Below are 20710 nucleotides of genomic sequence, written 5' to 3' on the forward strand. Positions count from 1 at the left end.
TCTACAAAGTTTGTAAGACATGTTTGTTACATACATTAGATTATAAATTATGTGTATTAGAATGTTAGTTAAATTAGATTTTCTCACTGTCTCAGATCACATTCCCTAGAAGCAGAGCCTGAGACAGGGTTTGGGGTGCATACGGTTTAGTGAAGGAGGACTCAGGAGGAAGAGTGAGGGAGAGGAACAGGGCAGGAGGAGGAACTAAGCACGGGGAGGACCTCAGCCAGAGATGAACTTCAGGATGATTCCACGGGGAAGCACGGCAGCATAAATAGCATCGCAAAGCTGATCTCACCTTGAGGCAAGGGGGTCAGCCTTTTGTATCCCGTGTCAATCAGTCATTGGCTGCTGGTTATGACCCAGGCGTCGGGAGGGGCATAGGTGTAATTCCCTGGGTGGAGTGGCTCCCTTTGGGCTGAGGGCAATTCTCTGGAGAAGGATGTATCTGTGAATGCCTAGCAGCCCAAACTCACAGTACCTGGAGGATGGATGCACGAGTCAGGAGAAGGTATGTGGCCAGTGGGCCAGCAGCATCCAGTACACTCACAACAGCTGTGAAATAAACTCACCTGCCTGCGGTAAGCAACCCCATACCTAGACCCTCCCTAGCCTTCTATTAAGGAATCTTATCACTAACAATATGGTATAGATTTCTTGGGGGTCAGTCACTGGTATTGGCTTTCTCCATTTAAACCTGTTTGAAATAAATACTTTCTCTGGTAGAGTCAAATCTAAATATAATGGGAATCTTCATTTTTCCACAGACAAAAGCAATTCAAGATGGATAAGAGTAAATAACAGGGCTTCCCTGGTGGCACAGTGGTTGAGAGTCCGCCTGCCGATGCAGGGGACACGGGTTCGTGCCCCGGTCCGGGAAGATCCCACATGCTGCAGAGCGGCTGGGCCCGTGAGCCGTGGCCGCTGAGCCTGTGCGTCCGGAGCCTGTGCTCCGCAACGGGAGAGGCCGCAGCGGTGAGAGGCCCGCGTACCACCAAAAAAAAAAAAAAAAAAAAGTAAATAACAATTTAAAAAATCAAACACTGGAAAACAGGAAGAAGATCTAATTAAATATGTATTATCATTCTCAAAGGAGGATGGTTTTTTAAGCCTGGATGTAAGGAAAAAATCATAAAGGAAAACATCAGCAGGTTTTACTGCATAAAAGCATAAAGCTTCTAACCATCAGGGGAAAAACAAAACCAGCTCTGCATAAACAAAATAAAAAGGTAAACAACAGGAAAGAATATTTCTGCAAATGCGAAAAGAAAATTCCTTGACAAATGATGGTTGCTAATTCAGCATGCTTATCGGCCAGATTCTGGAATAAAAACCCCACCCAGCAAAAGGGATTGAAAAGAGATTAAAATGTCTTTTTTTCAAGTGCTACACGTGACCAGCTATAACCTTGGGCAGCTTACTTCATTGTTTTTTATCTCAGTTTCTTTATCTTTAATATGGAGAAAATAATAGTGCCTACATCTTTTTTGTTATCATTCTTAGGGCTGCAAGAGCCAGACGTCCTACTAGGAATTAACTGTCCACACTTATAAAAAGAAGAAGTGTTAGAAAGAGAAGAAGGAGCTACAGGGGGTGACAGAGCAGAACTATTAGGGAAGAGTAAGTGGAGATGGAGTTGATAGAATCAGGGCAGCGTATCTAGCTAGGTTCCACCACGCTCTGGCATGAAACTACCTTTGGCAGAGCTAAAGCTCTACAACTTAGGCCAAGGAGTTGTTAGAGGACCCTTGATGCCCACGGAGAATTCCTTCTTACCTACTTTGAGAGAGACAAGCTCTCTTTCTTCTTCTCTGGCTCCCTTGCCATTAGGTGCTGTCGTACAACCAAATTCTAGCTTATGGAGTATGAGTGGGAGTGACGTGTGCCATTTCTGGGCACACACACATCATACTCATCTATGTTCTCCATTCCTCTTCAACTGCTGGAAACTGGATGTGGTGACTTAACCTGGGCCACGCAGATGACAACAGATCCTAACACAGGGCAGAGCCACTAGGTGGAAAGATCTTGAGTCCCAGAATTACTCTGTGCAGCAGAGCCACCTAGAATACCCACACTGGATATGTGGGATAAATTATGTGGGGTAATAATGTAAATTATTACATTTCATGAGCAGAAAACAAACTTCCTTATTCATGCCACTAATTATTGGGTCTTGTTACAATTAAGTCTACACTCATTCAGCAATGCTGCACTAAGTCTATTGATAAATGCCACTTAAAGCCTTTCCAATGAAACATCCAAGGCACACCGGAACAGTGACCCTACCAGCAAACAGCAGGAGACAACACATGTAGGTTAAAGGCTACACAAACAATTTGAAGGCTGCTGCCCAAACATTTCCTATCTTGGCCTGCAATAGGGGCTGGCAAACTTCTGAAAAAAAGGACAGATGGGAGATACTGTAGATGGCTTTGTGGGCCATACAGCCTCTGTTAAAACTGCTCTGCCTCTTTGTAGCACAAAGGCCATCATAGACAATACCTAAACGAATGGGCGTGGCTGTGTTCCAATAAGTGATTATTTACAAAAACAAGGTGTAGGCCATATTTGGCCTGCAGGCCATAGTTTGCTGACTCCTGACCAGAAGGACCCCTGGAATTCCTTTTGTTAGAGGATCATTTGTTTGGCCTATACTTAGCAGAGTCTTATTAAAATGTACACATAGGCAGTAAACCAAAGCTTAAAAGGTGGCATCGTTTGTAGCCTTACATTGTACCTGATTGTCTTGAAGAAGCTATATTATAATGGGTTTGACATTCCTGATCAAGAGCCTAAAGTTAACCTTTTATAAAAATGATGGGCCTCCTATTTAATCAATTATTAACTCTTTAACTGCCAGTTTAAAATTTTCTAGACTAGATAAGCATCAATTTAACAGGACAATATTGAAAATGCTCTTATCAATTTTATTTAGGATACTACTAGCTTTTCAAGATGGTGCCGAAAGTGAGGAAGGAAACCCCTGTCCCTCCCAAAGCTGAAGCCAAAGCAAACACTTTGAAGGCCAAGAGAACAGTGCTGAAAGGTGTCTTTAGCCACACAAAAAGTGATCCACACCTCATCTACCTCCTGACAGCCCAAGGTACTGCAGCTTGAAGGCAGCCCAAATATCCTTGGAAGAGCACCCCTAGGAGAAACAAGCTTGACCACTACACCACTGTTAAGTTCCCTCTGACCACCCCATCAGCCTTGAAGAAGACAGAAGACGACACACTGTGTTCTTTGTGGGTGTCAAGGCCAACAAGCACCAGATCAACCAGGCTGTGAAGAAGCTCTGTGACACTGACGTGGCCAAGGTCACACCCTGGTCAGGCCTGATGGAAAGAAGGCATATGTTCGACTGGCTCATGACTTTGGATGTTGCCAACAAATGGGATCATCTCAACTGAGTCCAGCTGGCTAATTCTAAATATATCTATATCTATATCTATAGATAGATATAGATATATAATATAGATATATAAATATAGATACATATATATATATTCACCATGAAAAAAGATATCTCTAGAGAAAGTTATGATTGAGTCGTTGATTGACTCGCTGATAAGGGTACTTGAGATACATTATCTCCCATCATCACAATAGCTTCCAATGTGCCTTACCAAGGGGAACACTGAGGCTCAGAGAGGTAAGTAATTTTCTAAGATCATCCAACTGATACAGAGAGATGTGCCTAGCTTCGAAGCTTCTATTCTCATACCACCGCCCCTGGCTAGAAGAAGGAAGGGCATGGGCAGAGATTTTGATGGAAAACTAGAGGCTGGCCAGGAGAGGAGGCCACTGGGCTCTGGACCTAGAGGGATAGGCTTATGTGGTCAAGAGTATCAGGAAGCAGAAGCTTGACCACTGTGTGTTGTCAGTGGGTCATAACATGAATAACTGGCTGAATAGTCCAAGTGTGGATGGTTATAAGTACAGCACGTAGCCTACAAAGAGCAGCTATGAAATTATTACATTTACTGAGTACTTACTATGTGATAGGCAGCATGCCAAATACTTTTCATGGACCCTATCATGTAATCTTCACAATAACCCTTTGAAGTAAGTACTATTATTATGATCTCCATTTTATAGTTCAGGAACTGAGGCACAAAGAGATTTAAGCAACTCGTCTAAGGTCAAAAGGTTTAGAAATGGCAGAGCTAATATTAATCTTGTCAGGCCTCAGAGCTCACATCTTAATCCCTTACACTATGCTGTTTCCCAAAACAGCAAATAATAAAATTTCACGCTATAATTATCCTTATCACTGTCCCTGTTCATTTCTCCAGAGAACTCTATCATAATCTGCAATGATGCATATTTTTGCTTTCTTTCTTGTCTCTTTAACTAAACAGTAAGCACTATGAAGACAGAACCCATGTCTATTTTATCCAACAGGGCCTAGTGCCTAGTACAATGCCTAGCACCTCACAGGTATTTGGTAAATTTTTGCTGAATGGATTAATGGGTAAATGATATGCCAACAGGGGAACTCAAGATGGCATAATACCTGTACAGTGGGAAGTGGTTCTCTTCCTATTAAATGTCAAAACAAAGAAACAAACAAACAAACAAAAAAACCAAACGAACCAGAGTTGAAACCATCATGCATTACTGGTGGGGATATAAAATGGTGCAACTGTTTTGGAAAACAGTTTAGTGGTTCCTCAAGAAGTTAAACATAAAATTACCATATAATCCAGCAATTCCACTCCTAGGTGTATACACAAAAGAATAGAAAGCAGGGACTCACACAGATACTTGTACACCAATGTTCATAGCAACATGATTCACAGTAACCAAAAGGTAGAAACAACCCAAACGTCCATGGATGGATAAACAAAATGTGGTATATACATACAGTGGACTATTATTCCACTTTAAATAGGAGTGAAATTCTGATACATACTGACGAATCTTGAAAATATTGTGCTAAGTGAAATAAGCCAGACATAGAACAAATATTGTATGATTCCACTTACATGAATAGGCCAGTTCATAGAGGCGGAAAGTAAATTAGACGTTACCAGGGGTTAAGGGAGGGTGGGTGGGGACTTTTTTTTAATAAACACAGAAATTTCAGTTTGGGATGATGAAACCATTCTGGAGATGGATAGATGTGATGGTTGCACAACAATGTGAATATACTTAATGCCACTGAATAGTTAAAATGGTACATTTTGTGTCATGTACATTTTACCAAAGAAAAAGTCTCCACACGACAGAAGATGTGAATTTGCATTTGCCATCACGTCACTCTGAGGTCAGAGAGAATAGCAGGAGCCCTAGGGGTCCATGGGTCTCAGAGACAACAGCCTTCCTGAGGCCAGGGATGCTGGTGTCCGCACTGCAGAGCCCAAGAGGACCAGGAGACGAGAGGGAATCTCTGGCAACACAGATGATACTTATTCTACTTGACAGTTAAATCTGAGCCTTTACTAGCAGCTCCCAGGACATGCTCAGTCATTACAATACTGTCCCAGGCACCGGGCATTTCAGTGCAAAGTGAATGGTAAACTGTGAAGATTCACAAGACCCTGAGGAGGAGAAAATTTCCATAGGGTGGGATGGGAACAGAGATGTTTCTTTTTTTTTTTTTTGGCAACACCATGTGGCATGCGGGCTTTTAGTTCCCCCGACCAGGGATCGAACCCGTGCCACCTGCAGTGGAAGCACGGAGTCTTAACCACTGGACCTCCAGGGAAGTCCCCAGAGATGTTTCTTTTAACCACCCCTGGTTTCCACCAATCCCCCAGTGAAAACGGATTGAAGGCTCACATCAGAACCCACTGAATGAGACAGAACATTGTCTGAGTGAGTCTTACTGATGTCAGAGACTACTGAACACTGCCCATAGTACCATAGTACTTTTTTGTCACTAATACCCATGCATGAATTAGCTTGCGAAGAAATAAGCAAGCTAATGACTTCCCATGACCAGAAGAAAGGTTCAGATGAATAAATTCTGTAGGGGAAAAGGACGTGGTTGGGAAGAAGAAAAGGTAGAACCAAAGTGGGCAGAGCCAGCGTAAAGCCCGAGAGAGTTGGAGGCCGGGGAGAGGAGGCCCTGAAATAACAAAAGGGATCCGTGAAAGAAACCTCAGAGGGCACAGAAGTTGAGATCTTGATTCTTTCCAAACTGTGATGTTGTCCATGAAATTGAGCCATCCCTACTCCACAGACAGGTGCCCCTTCCTACCTAAACCCGGGGCCCCCACAGGGGCCTGCAGTCATTGGTACATTTGGGCAAATATCTCTCTTGCTTTTCTGTCTCATAGATGAATATAGGTGGCACAGTGTAATGCCAAGAGGAAAAGTGTCAGCACTTTGGAGCTAGTCTTGGAGATGAACGCTGCTTCTTTAACTTACTGGCTTAGAAATTACTTACCTCCCATGAGAGCCAAGTTCCTCGTCTATAGAACAGTTCAACTATTAAGGTAACACCATATGCCATGCAATAATACCTGTTAGGTAAGCAGGTAATACCTACGAGAAAATACCTATTAAGGTAATACCTAATAGCATGACCAGCACACAGCTATATGTTCCATAGATGATCACTTTCTTCCCTCATCTGTAATTCTAGTCCTGAACTCTGCCTACCCCAAGTGAGCAGAAATTGCCAAGTTTCATTCATTGTGCTGCCTGGCTGTGAGCCGTCAGAGGTCAGCGCCTCTCCTTCCTCTTGCTAGCAGTGTCACAATTTGCATCCTTTATTTTCGTGCTGCCCCTCCCCACCGCCCCTGAGGATCTCTAAGGACTTGGCAGACTCCAGAGGGGAAACATAAACCATTTTTATGTTACCAAAAGGGAAGTTAGGCCACAATGAAAGATTAGCGGTTTTTCCAGAAAAAAATTAAGAGACATCCCAAATTGCCTTCCTTTCCCACAGTCCATCCCGCTGTTTGAATTGCTTCCCTGGACACCAAATGAAAGCAACTGGCAATCAGGGACTATGGTCCACAGGGAATGCTTATCAAGGGCTGGCTGGGGTCAGATTTTCAGTCGTCTCATATTCTGAAACCCTCTCAAACCGCCTGTCGTGAATGACAGCAGTTTCAGCACAAGAGTCCTTTCATCCTGAAACAATTGCCAAGCACCAGGTGTACCCAGCCTGTGGCACTGGATACGAGTGAGTGACGTGCTTCCTCTGATTTACATCTATCCCTTTGAGGAAACGCTCCTTGCTAGGTGATGTTAACCTCCTGTATCAGCCTCTATTTTTAGCCTCTGAATGAGTGATGAATCAGGTTATAATCTGACAGTGTGCTTAAAGACATATTAAAGTCAAATTAAATTACAGTGCCTCAGGGCTTCCCTGGTGGCACAGTGGTTAAGAATCTGCCTGCCAATGCAGGGGACATGGGTTCGAGCCCTGGTCTGGGAAGATCCCACATGCTACAGAGCAACTAAGCCCGTGTACCACAACTACTGAGCCTGCGCTCTAGAGCCTGGGAGCCACAACTACTGAGCCCACGTGCCACAACTACTGAAGCCCGCGTGCCTAGAGCCCGTGCTCCGCAACAAGAGAAGCCACCCAGTGAGAAATCCACGCATCACAACGAAGAGTAGCCCCCACTCGCGCGACTAGAGAAAGCCCGCGCACAGCAAGGAAGACCCAATGCAGCCAAAAAATAAATAATTTAAAAAAAAATTAGAGTGCCTCAGACGTCACACATATTTCTAAAGAACAGAGCCAGAATGCATTATCCCTGCCCATTTTCAATCCACACCCATTATAACCTAAATTATTCTTATTATGTATCCCATTATAAATATATCAGATGGTTAAATATGACTCTAAGATTAAGTTTCCTCCAATTTTAATCAAGCCTCACAAACGAAGGCAGCTCATTCCAAAAGCTGGAGATAGAAACGATTTCTCTTGAATATTATCATTATGCTGTGAGCTCAGACACTGCTGGTAGAATCAATACTCGCGATCATTCAGATACACCTGGGACACCTACTACATGGCAGGCACTGCCTTGGGCACTGGGGAGACAACAGCAAACAAGAGCAAGACATAATTCTTACCCTTGTGGAACTAGATTAGTGAGGAGCTAGATATTAACCAAATAATCAAATAAGCAAATGGTTAGGATTGAAATTATGTTATTAAGTTTCTGATTCTGTCTCTCTCTCCATCCATCTCTTAGCTCTGCTGTCTTCTGTTTGGCTTCCTCTTTTAGCAGCATCTCTCTATGTGACTAAGACAACCACTTGCAGCTCCTGATGATCCTAAAGGAACAGTTGTCCCTAGAGCTCCAGCAAAGTCCCAGAGAGGATGCTGATTGGCCTGGTTCAGATCACATGCTACTTCCTATAATGGTATGGAGAACTGGGAAAGTAATATTCTGATTGGCCAGCCCAGGTCACATGTGCACTCAATGTGGAGAAGGGAGGGATGGTGTTAGTGTCCCTGGTACCATATGGCTAAGCAGGATTCCTAGGCATGGGACACAGTAGTTTCCCAAGTGAAAGGATGATGGGCCACTGAATGTTTGTCCATGAAAGTGTCAGAAGGTTGATGTTTAAAGTTGGTCAAGCAAAAGAAGAAAAAGAGTAGCAATGTAAGTTATACTTTCTCTATATTCCTCTAAGTGCCAGGGACCACAGCATGCAGCACAGTAGAAAGAGAGGGCTTCAGAACCAGACAGATGTGGGCTTATATCCTGCCTCCACCACATCTTAGTGGCTATGTGGCCTTGGGAAAATCATCTAATCCTCTAAAACAGTTTCTTCACTGGTAGCACGGGGATAATAATTCCACCCCAATAGGATTGTTGGGGAGATGAAATTATACAATGTAAACAAAGAGGTACAGTGATGGGAATATTAGAGCTACTTGATGGATGATGGGTATTTAGAAATCTCCCCGAGGTACCATATTGTATAACAAATATTGTAGACAGGGTCCTAAGTTGTGGAATGGAGGGAGGGAATGGTGTTTGGAGGCAAGAGGAAGAAACAAAATATGAACAACTAAATAAACAAGCATACATTCATAATTTGAAAAATGCTCTGATGGAAATAAACAAGGTAATAAAAAAACAAGGGAAAAACAAATATAATAGAGTAATAAGAGTGGAGGCCTCCTTTAGATGGGATAGGCCAGGAAGGCCTCTTTGAGAAGGTGACATGTGAACAAAGTCCGGAAGGGTGAAAAAGAGATTGACATGCAAGCAGTTTAGGGAGAAGGTTCTAGACAGAGGGAACAGCAAGTGCAAAGGCCCAGAGGCAGGAAAGGGACAGGCGTTTTCAAGGAACAGAAGGAAGGACAGTGGTCGGAATGGTGAGATTAAAGAGAAACAGGAAACAGATCATAGTAGGCCTTTCAGGCCATAGTAAGAAGTTCAAGTTGTATACTGAATGATATATCTGGTTAAAAATTCTAATAAGATAATTAGGGTTGTTGGGTGGAGAATAGAATGGATAAGGGCATGTGTGGGGAGACCAGTTAGGAGACCATTGCAATCAGCTAGGTAAGAGACAGTGGGGACCTAGCCTAATGAGGTGATAGTGGAGATGGGGGTAAATGGATGGATTAAAGACATATTTTGGGGGCTTCCCTGGTGGCGCAGTGGTTGAGGGTCCGCCTGCCGATGCAGGGGACGCGGGTTCGTGCCCCGGTCCGGGAGGATCCCACGTGCCGCGGAGCGTCTGGGCCCGTGAGCCATGGCCACTGAGCCTGCGCGTCCGGAGCCTGTGCTCCGCAGCGGGAGAGGCCACAGCAGTGAGAGGCCCACGTACCGCAAAAAAAAAAAAAAAAGGCATATTTTGGTTGTAGAGCCAGAAAGATCCCGAGATGGATTTGTATATGGGAGATGAAGGAAATGGAGGAATTAAAGATAAATTTTGCCTCTGGGGGTTGAGCAACTACTTGGGCAAATGTGGGCCATTCACTGAGCTGGGGAAGCCTTGGGAAGAAACAGATTTAAGATATTGAGTTTGAGGTGCCTATAGGGACCCGGGTGGCAGGATGGATGAGACAGTTAGACAGACAAGTGTGGGTCTTAAGGGAGAGGCCAGGGCTGGGGTACAAATTTGAAGCCATGGGACTGGATGAGATCATCCAGGAAAGAGGGGAGATAAGAAGAGAGAAGAGAAGGAAGAAGGTCCCTGCATGAGCCTTGAGACTCACAGAGGAAGAGTCAGCAAGGAAGAGAAGCCATGACCCAGGAGAGAAACCAGAAAGTCACAGTGATAGAGGCCAGGAGAGGAAATTATTTCAAAAAGAAGGAAGCAGTCAACTCTGGTGAAAGCTGTTGAGAGATTAGTAATGAGGACAAGGAAATGAACTTTAAATTTAGAAACAAGTAAACAAACAGAAATCCACCCCTGACGGTGGTACTCTCAAATTCATCTTTCCAAAACAAATCTGATATTACTCCCTTGATTACAAAACTCAGCTGCTCATCACCAGGTCCTTAGCAAGGTACATTGGACCACTCCTTCCTAGCACGGCCTCCATCTGTTCTCATCCACTCCCCACTCCTTTGTCTGTGCTTCCTGTGAGCAGTGACCACAGATGGTCCTGCCTCTCTGAGCAGCCCCTGCTCTCCAGGTCTCTGTCCACCGTTTCTCAGACCTGCACTACCCTTCCCTTGCTCCTGGAGGATGCCACACCTCTGACCCAGCCCTGATTCCATCTCCATACAGTGCTGTTTGAGCCACAAATCCCCTCCTTAGATCTCTAATACAGCACTTCTCGGACTACATTAGAATTGTTTTCCTATTCGTGGCACCTACTAGACTACGAGTGAGATCCTTTACAGTTGGGACTTTGTTTTGGTCATCTATATGCTCAGCACAATACCTAATGCATAGAAGCTGCCTACTAGGTATTTGTTGAGTAAGTTCCCTAAAGACAAATAGAAGTTTTAACTACTCTTTAAAAAAGCAAAGTTAAAATATATCTTTTGAGCCTGAATGCATATACAAGTTCCCCTCACTCAAAAAGTCATTAAAAAGGGTACAAAAACATGAACAATCCTGTCATTGGTTGAATAGTGCCCCTCCCCCCCAAAAAAAGGTATGTTGGAATCTTAACTCTCAGTACCTCAGAATGGGACCTTAATTGGAAATTAAGTTAAAACGAGCTCAGTTGGGTGGGCCCTAGTCCAATATAACTGGTATCCTTATAAAAAGGTAAAATTTGAACATGCACACGGATGTACACAGAGGAAGGACCATGTGAAGATGCAGGGAGAGCGCCATGTAAAGACAGAGGATCGGAGTGATGTGTCTACAAGCCAAGGAATGCCTGAGGCCACCAGAAGCTAGGAGAGAGGCCTGGAATTGTTCCTTCCCAGCACCTTCAGAGGGAGCATGGCCCTACTAGCACTTTGATTTTGGACTTCTGGCCTCCAGAATTGAGAAAATAAATTTGTCATTTTACTCCATGCAGGTTTTGGTGCATTGTTTTGGCAACACTAGGAAACCAATACATCCCCTGACATGGAGGAAGCCCAAAATGTATTTTTTTCGTCACTTTGGCACTCCATAAGTTGAACTCAACTCGTTATGCTGAAAATTTTTTAAATACAGGAAAAAAAAAAAGCACTCTCCTCAATTTTGCCAAACAGGGAATTAAGAGAATCCCCAAAGACCTCACTTTAATCAGATTTAAATTAATCTACACTTTGTATTTATAGTAATATTAAATTAACCAAATGCATTTTTAAAATAATATATTCTGAAGGATGGATATTGGATTATATTAATCTGAGTGCTCTATTTTTATTTAGTAAAAGAAAGTTATGCATTTTCTTCTGCTTATTTTATAACCCTGGGTGAGCTTCATAATAAAATAATATAGTCTATTAATCAAAAAATACTCTATGAAAACGATAAAGTTCTGGAGTGAAAGAGTGAGATAGTGTGATGGTTAATTTTATATGTCAACTTGACTGGGATAAGAAATGCCCAAATAGCTGGTAAAACGTTATTTCTGGATATGTCTGTGTGGGTGCTTTCAGAAGGGATCAGCATTTGAGCTGGGAGGCTGGGTAAAGAAGATCACCCTCACCAGAGCAGGTGGGCATCACCCAATCCGTTGAGGGCATGAATAGAACAAAAAGGAAAAGGAAGGGCAATGTGCTCTTTGTTTAAGCTGGGATGTCCATCTCCTCCTGCCCTCAGATATTGATGCTCCTGATTCTTGGACCTTTGAACTCAGCCTGAATTACACCACCGGCGTTCTTGGATCTCCAGCTTGCAGACAGCAGATCAGGGGACTTCTAGGCCTCCATAACCATATGAACCAATTCCTATAATAAATCTCTTGAGATATATATCTATATATACCTATATCTATATCTATCTATCTATATCTGTAACTATCTAACTATATCTATATATATCTATCTATATCTATAACTATATCTATCTATATATATATATATCCTATTGGTTCTGTTTCTCTGGAGAACCCTGATTAATACAGATGGGGAGGTGGCAGAGAAATTATCATTGACTTAGTTGAGTAGAGAAGAGAAAAGTAAAGAAGCTGAGCTGATACTCTGGGGAGGCATTCGTCAATTTAACCAAGAAAACAGAAGCCACTTTAAGTGTTTAAACAGAAGGAATTTAATACAGGGGATTGGTGACACATAACGGAACAGCTAAGCACCAGACAGAACAATGAGGCAAACCTGAGATGAGCAATGGAAGGAGCCACTACTGCCTTTAGGCTAGAGCAGGTTTCTCAACCTTGGGACTATTGGTATTTTGGGCCAGCTGATCCTTTGGTGTGAGGGGCCGTCCTGGGCATCATAGGATGTTTAGTCTTTATGTCTGGCCTTCAGCCACTAGATGCCAGTAGCACCCCCCCTCACCTAAGCTGTAACAACCAAAAATGTTTCCAGACATTGCTAAATGTCCCTTGAGTAGAGGGGGTGGGGAGTAGGCAGAAACGTCCCTGGGTGAGAACCACTCAGTTGGAAGGACAAATGGAGGAGGTGGTGTTACTGGAACTTAGGTACAGGGTCACCCAGGAAAAGCTGGAACCATGAAGCAAGAGGTCCATCCAGTGAGAGTTAGAGACATGGAGAAGAGGCCTCAGGCAGAGAGGGAGAGGGAGAAATACCCTGGCTTCTTTTCTATCCCCTCAATCTCCTGAGGACTGGCATTGGCCTTCTGAGATACAGAGCAGAGCAAGCAAAAGGCAAGGAATGGTTCTAAGGGTGCAGAATCAGTGCAGGGATTCCCTTAAAACTTTAGCACTGAATAAGGACAAAAATTTAAATTCGAGGTCCAACTTTGAGACTGGTGTTCATTCAGTGTGCCAGATCCCCAGATAACTGCTGCATATTACACAGAGGCAACTTACTGTGAAACCAAAGAAATCCCTCGTTTGCATGGGCCCCCTCCAAGGTGCCAGAAGGGCTCTACTAATGTGTTCAATGGGGTCTCATGTTTTAGTAAAATCTGCATCACATTTCCCCTCATGTTGGGTGGAACTGGAGTGGGTGTGGGCACTTTGGAGATCTGGTTAAAGGAAAGTTGAGATGGTATCAGCACTGCCTTTGGTCCTGAGCAACAGGAGCTCCTGCCCTGGGCCTCATGCATCAGAGAGCCTCACTGTGGCTCTCCTCCTGCTGCACCCCTCCCCTCTAGATGAGAAGTCTGCAGGGTCTAGGGGCTGTGCCCACCAGGAATTTACACCCTTCCCTTCTTCCCATAATTTGAGTACCCAGGACTACAAAATTCCCTGTCAAAATGGTCCTGAACCTGCTCCCAGGATCTACATGGGCCTCTCTCCTGAGTCCAGACTTCCAAGAGTGGACCATGCTATAGGAATGCACACCCCTAGGCCCAAGAAGTGGCCAAGGCGCAGCAGTTTGCTGGAGGCTATGAATAAAGCTTGGTTGTATGGACTGGAGTGTCCACATATGTGAGAGGCCCTGCAGGGTGCAGAAGGGAGCTAGGTAGGAATGGGAAGAGAAGGGGAGTCATAAATAAGCATTTTTTTTTTCAAATTATATCCAAAGTAGTAATTCATAAAGAGGAAGAGAGAAGTTTTGAATAGAAGTAAAGAATAAGCTTCTATATTGTTTGATATCTGTTTCTTCTTGATCTAGCATAAAATACTGACATTATAATCCACCAGAACAATGGGGTTATCAATGACAAACGGGTTAATGAGGGTCATTAATTCAAAAAGTACTGAAGAGTAGTCCCTGTGCAACAAAACTTGAAATATGCATGAAATCTTACAGCTTATATATGAAAGAAAGCTGATGTAGGATTTCCCAAATTTGACAACAATTTAAAAAAATTACATGGTTTACCAGCAACCAGTTCTGAGGTTGAAAAACCTTTTCTAACATATCAATAAAAGAAATTTATTCAACCATGCTAAAGGAAAGACTGAGTAATCTTTTGGTAGAAAATGATATTACAAAATCATTGTCATAAGAAGTGTATAGAGGTATGTCACCAAACAATAGAGAGGATATTAGATGTGTCAAGCCATCAAATAATGAAGATATTATTTTTCTAGATTTTTGTAGTATTTGTCAGCTTTTTATTTTTATTTTATTTATTTATTTTTTAAATTTTTTGGCCATGCTACGTAGCCTATGGAATCTTAAGTTTCCCAACCAGGGATCGAACCCACGCCCCCTGCAGTGGAAGTGTGGAGTCTTTACCACTGGACCACCAAGGAAGTTCCTGTCAGCTTTTTAAATTTTGTGACTGGCTGTAATTTCTTTTCCCATTTTATGTAAATATTCGACTTCATTGTTTACAATTTTGCATTCTTTTTCCTAAAGAAGGAGCCCACCTCCCTCTAAATTGTATAAGCTTTGGTTTCCACAAAACCCAGCTCTTCTCCGGCCTCATAATTTATTATGTGGGTTGTTTCGGTGTGGAGAGGTGAAGTAAGAGGGGCATGGGGCCTCTGTCTGGAGAAATTTATAGAAAATTATCTGAATGGGTAGCTCATCCTGACCCCCAAGATGTCAAGATGTATTATTTCAAGGTAAGTGAGTCAGTAACTGGCATTTCCCACACGCCATTTTCAGATGGCTGAATTACATCCTTGTTTCTCCTTGTTTTTGTTCTGTAGTCACGGTGGCAGTGATGATAAGAGAGTGAGGTGATGAGGGGCAGATGATTGTTTAGCTGTGACTCCACAACCTCTCACACGGTAGAGAACAAAGAAAGACAATTAAAAAAGAAAAAAAAAAAAAGCCCACCAGAACACGCCTGCAATTCTGACAAAGAGCTGGTATCCGTTTGGGAGCCCCAAGGGCAATCCCAAAGTAGACAAAGCAGGGGTGTGGGTGGAAGGTCGCAGGAACCAAAGCAAGGTGGTTTCATTTGTGAGCCATGACTATTCGTCTCATTGAACAAAGAACAGGGATTAATTCTTAGTATGTAATTTATTATTTCTTTTAGAAGGAAGACATTTCACCCTGAAGAGTAATAGATGTCTGAGTACTCACATTTCTTCAAAAATAGTTACTGGGATTTGCGGATGTAATTTCTACGTAGGTTGGTGTAGTTCAGGGACTTGTAAAAGATGGACTGGCCAGGCAAGGCTGCCTGTGCATTTTCCAGCAAAGATTTTTTGATTCCTCAAAGGCTTTATGGTTAAAGTGGGTTGAACACAGGCTTATTATCATTTCTCCCTTCTACAATCCCAATAACATGACTGAAAAAGAATAAAATAGGAAAAATCCACAAGGACAAAAAGAATGAGAGATGATGGCAGCAGACTAGAGATCCAACAATTCTGGAGACTGTAGTGCTGGAAAGTGGGACTCAGCAGAAAGGGAAAGGTGGATCAGAAATACTCCCCCTACCCCTATCACTTTTAGGCCAGAACAGAACTCGCACAAAGTAATTTTGAACTGATATATTATGAGGCTATTTTCTTTTATAATATGAATCACCTAAGGTTAAAGAATGGAGAGCTTTCATTTACTAAATAGAGCGAGTTAATCAGGAGCAAGTCAGTTGTTACCCCAGATCCACCCTCTGTCCCTGGCCAAGAAGTTCTCTTTCTGGAGAGATGGAACCAGCAAATTTGGATTCAGAGAGGGCTTAGGTGAGATGTCAGACCGAAAGCAGATGTAAAGGTGGAGTCAGCTGTGTCCGAAACACATACGCTGAAGGAAGGGGGGGAGGGGCGATTTCCCCAGAGGAAAGCTGGGGTAATAGGGACAACAGTTCACACATACACTATGTGCGGGGCAGTTTTTGAAACACTTTATACACATTAACTCATTTAAATCTTACAAGAACCATATGCTAGAGGTACAATTATCATTTTATTTTATGTACAAGGAACTCAAGGCACAGAGAGTTGAAGTACATCCTCCAAGGTCACACAGCCAGTAAGTGGCAGAGCAGGAGATGAACCCAGACAGTCTGGCTATATTGAGAGGGAGACGTGGATCCTGGGTGGCAAAACTGCAAAGGCCTACCACAGGGAGAACCGTGACTTATGTTCCAAAATTTTCATAGATTGTGTGGGCTGTATGCAGTTTTATCATATTTCCAGTAGGTACCATGCGAGACAAGCAAATGACATAATGCCAAGCTCATTTGTTTTGAGCAGATCCTTTTCTGCAGTAGCAGGTCCCCCTATAGCTATAGGTCTACAGTAGCCTGATTAGTGACCCCCCAAAAGATGTCATGTCTCAATCCCTGGAACCTGTTACCTTACATGGTAAAAGGGACTCTGCAGGTGTGACTAAATCAAGGATCTTGAGATGGGGATCCTCCAATCCTCACAGGACATTCCAGGTCCCTTTGTACTTCCTCAGCTCAGACCACTAGGTGAGGGGCTCACAGACTAGACACCCCTCTGCAAATACCACACACAGCCCACATCATGATTCCACTCACTGGTAAGAACCTGCTGACAAAGGTGAGTGGGACCTCAGATGGATCTGTCTCTGAGCTGGGATATCAACTGAAAGTCGGCACTGATTACACACCACATAGGATACAGAAAGCTCTCCTGTTAAAAACAGGATAAATATATTACATTTGTAGAGCTCAAACGCTGGTACAAATGGATTTTGTTCAGGAATCAGAATTTCTAGAGTGCCAAAGATGTTGCTGTGGTTTCGAGGAAAGAATCGTGAATAAAGCTTGGCTCAGCCGTGTCTATAAAAAGGATGAAACTTTATTAGCCATGGATGGGGACTGGTGGGTGATCAACAGTCCACCTGTTCTCTTGGTAGAAATCATGTCTATTCGTGTTTAAGCGATTTTGATATTGTAAATTATAATCCTAAAATGACCGTTGTAGCTAGGGAAGGAGGGAGGAACACCACTGGGACACCTGAATGAGCCACCGGAAACTTGAGCAGATGGAAGCAGCAAATAATATAAGCCAGGAAGGAGGCCAAGCAAATCACTTGTCTGAGGGTATGTCAGTCATTTCAGATCTGCAAGAGGACTACGAACACAATGTGTTCCTTAGACAAGAAGCAGAAGGTTATTGGGTGCACCCGTAAGTCAACCAGGAAAAGATACATTCAGCCAGGAGCTGCAGAGAGGCATCTGAAAGGTTATGACTGCTAGAGGAGCTAGGCTCAGACCTTGACTTAGAACACTGATAGAAAAAACATAAGGTACATGGTCTCTCCATCCCATGCCCACGGCAGACATCACTAAGTGATCACTGCACACTTTCTTGCTGAAGCCAGAGGCAACCTCAGAATCTTTCTTAGCACAGATCTCAGTCCTAATACTTATTGATCATAGTTGACCAGCAAGATAAAATCTACTTGCTATCCCTGGTTTAGAACAAGAGGTAAAGGAACCAAATGTTGGTTAGAATAGAATCTTCATTAGTATCTTTTTTTTTTTTTTTTTTCAATTTTTTGGCCGTGCTGCACAGCATGTGGGATCTTAGTTCCCCGACCTGGGATTGAACCTGTGTCCCCTGCAGTGGAAGGGAGGAGTCTTAACTACTGGACCACTAGGGAAGTCCCTGCATTAGTATCTTGAAAAAGCACTAGGGGCAAGTTGGGTAGAACAGAGAGATCTGGGCAAGAAAAAAAGAAAGGACTTCAGGGGCTGAAGCCAAGGGGGCATCTAGGAAGTTGCAGGAGATGACACTAGCCAGGCTGAAGTCTGGATGAAGAACTTAGCAAATACTTCCTCATGTCTCTACAGCCTAAATGGGGTCATGTGCCCATCCTGAACCAATCACTGTAGTCAGATGTGGGCTTTGCTGATTGGTTTCAGTTAATCAGAGCCCACCTGTGGAGCGAAGGGCATTCCCACCTAAATCTCATGACTAAGAGTCAGGGAGAGGTGGCTCCCCTAAGGAATTGGGGTACTTCTACCATGAAGGAAGAGACTCAATGCTGAGGAATAAACAATAGGTGTTACCTACACTAGGTAGGATTTACAAGGACTGGAGTTGGAGAGCTCTTCTTGAAGGGCAGGTGAGGCATCCATAAAGTAGGTGCAGAGTGGCCAAAAGCCCACAGAAATAATTTCTGGGGACCAGGTGAGAAGTTCTTTCCTCCTCTAAAAAGACCTAAGGGACTTCCCTGGTGGCGCAGTGGTTAAGAATCTGCCTATGAATGCAGGGGACACGGGTTCGAGCCCTAGTCCGGGAGGATCCCACACGCTGCAGAGCCACTAAGCCCCATGCACCACAACTTCTGAGCCTGCACTCTAGAGCCCGTGAGCCACAACTACTGAGTCCACATGCCACAACTACTGAGCCCGCGTGCCACAACTACTGAAGCCCACACGCCTAGAGCCCGTGCTCCTCAACAAGACAAGCCACCGCAATGAGAAGCCCGTACACCGCAACGAAGAGTAGCCCCCGCTCGCCACAACTAGAGAAAGCCCGTGCACAGAAACGAGGACCCAACACAGCCAAAAATAAATAAATAAATAATAAATTTTTAAAAATAAATAAATAAAAATTTTAAAAATGAAAAGACCTAAGAATCCATACCTGCCACAAAAATGAGGAAGCAAGTTTAGATGGCAACTCAGAATGTCCCCAGACCTACCAAAGGCGCCAACTTGAATTTCCTGGGCTAAGTACTTTAGGCCAACTTTCCAATGTCATATGAGGATGACACCTTGGAACCAGCCAGGAACTAGGTCCTACGGCCCAAAGACAATAACAGCATGTGCTTTCTGCAACCCTGCACAAACCCTGTGTTTGTAATTTTGCTGCCCTGGATATTTCCCCAAAGTGCGCAGCAACAAATTCCTGAGGTCTGAACATCCCAAGTGCTTGCCTCCTATAAAAGGAAAGAAGAAGGAAACTGGGGGATTGTGTCCTATTTCTTTGTCACTCCTGGAAACAGAAAATCTCCCAGGGGTGGAGAAGGGGTTGTGGCAGCTTTGAAAAGAAAGGCAGTTTGAGATATTTGGGATGCATGGAAAAGAGGAAAGGTGCAGAAAGGCAGTAATGAGAAGCAGATTGTGGGTTCAATGGGCAGAAAACCCAGGGGTTACAGAAGAAGAAGAATTTGTAAAGAAGAAGGCCATCAATGGAAAGAAAACTGTAAGTTTGCTGCAGTTTCTTTACAAATGGCATCAGTTATGGTAGGTATCTTTCAGGTATAAGCATTAGAAACCTTCCCCAAATTGGCTTAGAAAGAAAAATAATTTATTAGTTCATGTATTTGAAAGGGACAAATGTAGAAGGGATTTTGGGCAAGATTTGATCCAGCAACTCAAAGGATTCTGTTTCTTCCCGTCTCTACTCTCTTCATCCTAAGGCTAGCTCTTCTCATTGTTGCCAGATGTCTACCAGTAGCTCCTGGGGGAAAGGGGACATGCTTCCTCATTAACATCAAACAGAAGAGAAAGGACTCTGTGCCCCAGAATCCCTATCAAAGGACCACTGATTGGACTTGCTTAAGTCCTGTGACTGTCTTTGAACCAATCGCTGTGTCTAGGAAGAGAGAAATCAGGTTGTAATCAGAGGTGGCTGTGGAGCCCCTCACATCAGTTCTGCATGGCTGAGAATGGTGTAAGAGACCGTTTCCTAAAGTAAACCGGTTATTGTCATCATGAAGGAAGGGGAATAGAGGCTGGACAGCCAACAGCAGGTCTCCTCTTATCACACTTACAGAGAAAGGAGGAATGTATTTAGAATAAAATCAAAGATAAAGGCAAATAGCAAAAATCTCTCTTCTGGAAGTGACTTTTTTTTTTTTTGGCGGTACGCGAGCCTCTCACCGTTGTGGCCTCTCCCGTTGCAGAGCACAGGCTCCGGATGCGCAGGCTTAGCAGCCATGGCTCACGGGCCCAGCCGCTCCATGGCATGTGGGATCTTCCCGGACCGGGGCACAAGCCCATGTCCCTGCCTCGGCAGGCGGACTCTCAACCACTGCGCCACCAGGGAAGCCCCCTGGAAGTGACTTTTGCTTTAAAAAAAAAAAAAAAAGCTGATGACTGGAAGAGAAGGTATGATTGTGGCCATGCTCAGCTGGCTAGCAGCTGCTCCATCAGATGAAATGAGACACAGAATAACAACTCACATGAATAATCTCCGAAGACGGATCTTGATATATATATATATATATATATATATATATATATATATATATATATATACTTAACCCCACGTTCTTAGAAGGACTCAGGGGGCACACCCCAAAGAGGGAGTTAGTGTTCTGTTAAATTCTTGCTTTATTTAGTTACAAAGATGGTTTCTCCCTGAAACCTAGCACTGTATTAACATTCTGCATGTTCATTC

At 43.5% G+C, this 20710-nt stretch overlaps 1 protein-coding gene across 1 annotated transcript; it reads left to right on the forward strand.

Annotated features, from left to right (window-relative positions):
- Positions 1 to 2958: 2958 nt before the first annotated feature.
- LOC309968956 (large ribosomal subunit protein uL23-like) lies at positions 2959 to 3413 on the forward strand (the record flags this gene model as incomplete). Its single annotated transcript, XM_082850459.1, has 2 exons — positions 2959 to 3106; positions 3190 to 3413. The coding sequence occupies 2 exons, from the start codon at positions 2959 to 2961 to the stop codon at positions 3411 to 3413; spliced, it is 372 nt and encodes a 123-aa protein (XP_082706585.1).
- Between the last annotated feature and the right edge of the window lie 17297 nt (positions 3414 to 20710).

The sequence above is a fragment of the Leucopleurus acutus genome (assembly GCF_964270905.1).
Source record: "Leucopleurus acutus genome assembly, chromosome: 11".
In the NCBI taxonomy this organism is placed as follows: Eukaryota; Metazoa; Chordata; class Mammalia; order Artiodactyla; family Delphinidae; genus Leucopleurus; species Leucopleurus acutus.